We start from the raw sequence: 5,489 nt of genomic DNA, 5'->3' as shown, positions 1-5,489 counted from the left end.
AAAGACACCAGAAACAAAATTGTAGACTTGCACCAGGCTGGGAAGACTGAATCTGCAATAGGTAAGCAGCTTGGTGTGAAGAAATCAACTGTGGGAGCACTTATTAGAAAATGGAAGACATACAAGACCACTGATAATCTCCCTTGATCTGGGGCTCCACGCAAGATCTCACCCTGTGGGGTCAAAATGATCACAAGAACTGTGAGCAAAAATCCCAGAACCACACGGGGGGACCTAGTGAATGACCTGCAGAGAGCTGGGACCAAAGTAACAAAGGCTACATCAGTAACACACTGCGCTGCCAGGGACTCAAATCCTGCAGTGCCAGATGTGTCCCCCTGCTTAAGCCAGTACATGTCCAGGCCCGTCTGAAGTTTGCTAGAGAGCATTTGGATGATCCAGAAGAGGATTGGGAGAATGTCATATGGTCAGATGAAACCAAAATATAACTTTTTGGTAAAAACTCAACTTGTCGTGTTTGGAGGAGAAAGAATGCTGAGTTGCATCCAAAGAACACCATACCTACTGTGAAGCATGGGGGTGGAAACATCATGCTTTGGGGCTGTTTTTCTGCAAAGGGACCAGGACGACTGATCCGTGTAAACGAAAGAATGAATGGGGCCATGTATCGTGAGATTTTGAGTGAAAACCTCCTTCCATCAGCAAGGGCATTGAAGATGAAATGTGGCTGGGTCTTTCAGCATGACAATGATCCCAAACACATCGCCCGGGCAATGAAGGAGTGGCTTCGTAAGAAGCATTTCAAGGTCCTGGAGTGGCCTAGCCAGTCTCCAGATCTCAACCCCATAGAAAATCTTTGGAGGGAGTTGAAAATCCGTGTTGCCCAGCGACAGCCCCAAAACATTACTGCTCTTGAGGAATGGGCCAAAATACCAGCAACCGTGTGTGAAAACCTTGTGAAGACTTACAGAAAATGTTTGACCTCTGTCATTGCCAACAAAGTGTATATAACAAAGTATTGAGATGAAATTTTGTTATTGACCAAATACTTGTTTTCCACCATAATTTGCAAATAAATTCTTTAAAAATCCTACAATGTGATTTTCTGGTTTTTTTTTCTCATTTTGTCTCTCATAGTTGAGGTATACCTATGATGAAAATTACAGGCCTCTCTCATCTTTTTAAGTGGGAGAACTTGCACAATTGGTGGCTGACTAAATACTTTTTTTCCCCACTGTATGTATAACTTCACTGTTGAAATAAAAACAAACCAGCAAAAAGACACTTATGATGTTACAAATTGTTTTTATATATTTCATATAAAAGCTGTTCTTTTGAACTTTCTATTCATCTACGAATCCTGAAAAATCATGGTTTCCCCAAAATTATCATGCAGCACAATCGTTTTTAATGGAAAATAATAAGAAATGTTTCTTGAGCACCAAATCAGCATATTAGAATGATTTCTGAAGGATCATATGACACTGAAGACTGGAGTAATGGCTGCTGAAAATTCAGCTTTGCCATCACAGGAATAAATTATATTATAAAATATATTCAGATAGAAAACAGTTTTAAATTGTAATAATGTTTTACAATAGCCTATTTCTTCTATTTCTATATGTTTTTTAAATCATTTAAATGCAGCCTTGGTGATCATTAAAGGTGTTTTGTGTAATAGCATATATATATTTACTTACTTGATTTTACTTATATATTTTCTTATATATTTTTATATGTAAAGCAGAAGGTGTTTACCAGCTAGAGGGAACCTTTCCAGAAAACAAGCTGTTTCGAACTCCCAAAACAAATTCTAAACAAACTTTGTTTTGGTTTGATTTTGTCCTGTATGTCAGTTTAATTTTTAACATGGTTTCTTGCCCTCTGGTTTTCACATGCTCAAGCCTTCGGTTGAGTCCACGAGTGACCCCATCACTGAAGAATGTGTTTTGACTGAGACAGTAGTTGCTGACACAACTGCTGCAGAGGAACAGGTGAGCAGTTGAAGTCAGTGAGCAGACACACCTACAATGTGCATATCAGGCATTAAATCCTGTTAGCTTCTTGGATGAATCTAAATAGAATATATGGCACTTTCCCATAGATTCCTGAAACAGCAACAGATGCCTCCGAGGTTCAATCAGAGACACTGTCAGAAACAATTCCTGCTCCTGAGCCACTGACTGTGCCTGTAGCAAAGGAGATTATACAAGTGAGCTTTTAAAATGGTTAACTCAACTGCTGCATTCTGTGCATGGTATGTGTGTGTGTGTGAATATATATATATATATATATATATATATATTCCATTATTTACAGATACCATGCACAGAATGCAGCAGTTGAGTTAACCATTTTAAAAGCTCACTTGTATAATCTCCTTTGCTACAGGCACAGTCAGTGGCTCAGGAGCAGGAATTGTTTCTGACAGTGTCTCTGATTGAACCTCGGAGGCATCTGTTGCTGTTTCAGGAATCTATGGGAAAGTGCCATATATTCTATTTAGATTCATCCAAGAAGCTAACAGGATTTAATGCCTGATATGCACATTGTAGGTGTGTCTGCTCACTGACTTCAACTGCTCACCTGTTCCTCTGCAGCAGTTGTGTCAGCAACTACTGTCTCAGTCAAAACACATTCTTCAGTGATGGGGTCACTCGTGGACTCAACCGAAGGCTTGAGCATGTGAAAACCAGAGGGCAAGAAACCATGTTAAAAATTAAACTGACATACAGGACAAAATCAAACCAAAACAAAGTTTGTTTAGAATTTGTTTTGGGAGTTCGAAACAGCTTGTTTTCTGGAAAGGTTCCCTCTAGCTGGTAAACACCTTCTGCTTTACATATAAAAATATATAAGAAAATATATAAGTAAAATCAAGTAAGTAAATATATATATGCTATATAATTAAACGTGCAAACATATCCACATTGTTATGATCATATGCTTTCTTAACTGCTGTTTTTTTCACTGCTATCAGTTTTGTCGTGTGTACTGTTATTGAGACAAGAGATTGCAACACATACAGCATATTAAAAGAACTCATATATAAGGGCCTTGACATCTGTCTGTCGGTCAAAGGGGTCCAAAACAACTTTCATTGTATAGACACTAAGATACATCTGTGTTTATGTTCCAGAGAAGAAAGAAAGTCATACAGGTTTGGAAAGACTTGAGAGGGAAAATGATAATAGCATTTTTAATATTTTTTGGGTGAACTATCCCAAAAAATGCAGACTGGGGGGAAAAAATCAAAAGAACTTACCACTGGAAACTCTTCTGGTTAAAATATGTGTGTGTGTGTGTGTGTGTGTGTGTGTGTGTGTATATATATATATATATATATATATATATTTGCTAGCACTAGTTAGTATAGTGTGCCTCAAAATCATGGAACAAAGTGTCCAAGGGAATGTAAAAAGTATGGGTAGAGTGAGGCTCATGTCATGCCCAATTATCCAAACAAGTGCACAGAATGGACAAGACAAAGTCACCTGTTGTGCATGCAAATACATTCATGCAAAGAGTCCATTGCAATGTGCCATGAAGATGTATTGTGTCAGGCACCTCCGTGACTTCTGCAACTTTGTGGACTTCAGCAGGCTCATTTTCAACAGTTATGGCTTCGGCTTCAACGTCAGGCTCTCCCACGACCCCGACAACTTCCACTGCGGCCTCAGCAACAGGCTCAACTTCAGTAACTACTGTTTCTGTCACCGTTTCAACTGCAGCAACAGTTTCAGCTGTAGTCACCATCTCCTCTGGCACTGGTACATCTACCACAGGATCCTCAGCAGGAAGCTCACCTTCACCTTCGCACTCGGTGTCAACTGTCTCGACAGGCTGAGCTACAACATGCATCTGCACCAGAACATCATAAAGACTAGAAAACATGCAAAACAATGTACACAAAAGCAAAATGCTCACATTTACAGATTCTGGACTTCAGATGTTTACAGTAAATGGAATAATAGTGAGTTGCATGTTAACCCTGTAAAGCTGACATATGATATAATATTTAGAAAAAGATAGTCTTTTGAAATTGAACTGTCTACTGAAACGTTAGACAAATTATGATAAGAATATGATTCAAAATATATATAATATTTAATACATCAATGTTCTATGCTACCATTCAAAAGTCTGGGGACATTAAGATTTTTTTTAATGTTTTTAAAAGATCTATAATGATCACCAAGACTGCATTTATTTAAAGCTGCAGTCCGTAAATTTTGCCTCTTTGTCGCCATCTCTGTTTGAAAACCTGGAATTGCAGCTGTGCGCGGAATTACCTAGCTTGCGTGGGTTGTGAGTCGGCACGGCTCCAGCATAGATTAATCGAATGTTCTGAAGAGTATGTGTGGCTGTTAGTCACCGCACCGGTGTGGATATTTACTGTACTTCGCAATCACAGATTCTAGCCTACGTCTTGGAATATGACCCAAATAAGAATTTTCACCGTATATTGCCATCTGAACAAGTAAGTAACAAGTCTGCCACGTTTGTACTGACCAACTGAGGAAAAAAGCATTACCATTGCCTAAATCTCGCTACCAATGGTGATTAAATCTAAAGATTGGTTAGCTCATATCACATCAAACCGTTCAAATTATTATTATTGTTATACTTTATTCTCAAATGATTAATGTTAACAACATCAGCATGGGTGACTATGAGTATAGTGTATATTAGCGTGGTGATTTAAATTTCTGCACAGTCTAATCTAATTGTCATACTCTTCGAATTTCATATTAAGAAATTATTTTAACCCAAAAAGCAAATTATGCTTCCTTTGAACTGGTTTTCTTTAAAATACACATCTTTGTAATCCCAGGCTATCTGTAATCAGAAGCACATTTATAACTGGAATATAATTTCATTTCATTCACATGTGTTTCATAAACACATAATCCTTTATGGATCTGCCATCAAAATGATACATTTAATTATTCTAGCTGCTGTGAGAAAAGGCTAAAAACGATCCGCCACCTGCAGGATCCTCAAATGCAATAGCCTAGTAGCCGGGACAACTTCTTTATGTTTACAGATGTAACGTAATGACGCAGTGGCATGTTCAAATTTCCCGCGAAAACCTACCCGTACCACTCAAATTAGGTAACATTATTATAAGATAACCGTTGTGAATCGGGCTAAAGTAAGACGACACTAAAGTAAGTTTTGAACACTGGCTGGTTATGTACTTGCTCAAATATTGATTTTGAATAATTTTTAACCAAAAAAATTTACGGACTGCAGCTTTAAGAAAACTGCATTTATTTAAAAATACAGTAAAACAGAAATATTGTGAAATATTTTTACAATTTAAAATAAAATTTCTATTACAAGATATTTAAACATGGTATTTATTCCTGTGATTCTTCAGAAATCATATGCTGATTTGGTGCTCAAGAAACTTTTTATTTGAATTATTATTATTATTTTATTTTTTTTGTAACAATCTGAAAGTCTTACTGCCACTTTTGATCAATTTAATGAGCCCCTAATGAACAAAAGTATAATTTATTTTT

General features: G+C 37.3%; 1 protein-coding gene across 3 annotated transcripts in view; it reads right to left on the bottom strand.

The window, feature by feature from the left end:
• Positions 1–5,489, bottom strand: part of LOC107599984 (calphotin-like) — a 14,160-nt gene that overhangs the window by 1,841 nt on the left and 6,830 nt on the right. For all 3 annotated transcript variants that reach the window (XM_016291737.1, XM_016291738.1, XM_016291739.1), the window contains 3 exons: positions 3,529–3,822; positions 2,548–2,637; positions 2,330–2,437 (listed from right to left, as the gene is read on the bottom strand). In XM_016291737.1, the coding sequence (XP_016147223.1) occupies positions 2,330–2,437; positions 2,548–2,637; positions 3,529–3,822 (492 nt within the window). The remainder of the gene's footprint in view (positions 1–2,329; positions 2,438–2,547; positions 2,638–3,528; positions 3,823–5,489) is intronic.

Source organism: Sinocyclocheilus grahami, unplaced genomic scaffold (genome assembly GCF_001515645.1).
Source record: "Sinocyclocheilus grahami isolate Dianchi unplaced genomic scaffold, SAMN03320097.WGS_v1.1 scaffold276.1, whole genome shotgun sequence".
NCBI classification, from domain to species: domain Eukaryota; kingdom Metazoa; phylum Chordata; class Actinopteri; order Cypriniformes; family Cyprinidae; genus Sinocyclocheilus; species Sinocyclocheilus grahami.
The sequence above is the reverse complement of the archived record's forward strand: the minus strand, read 5'-3'. Positions and strand labels throughout refer to the sequence as shown.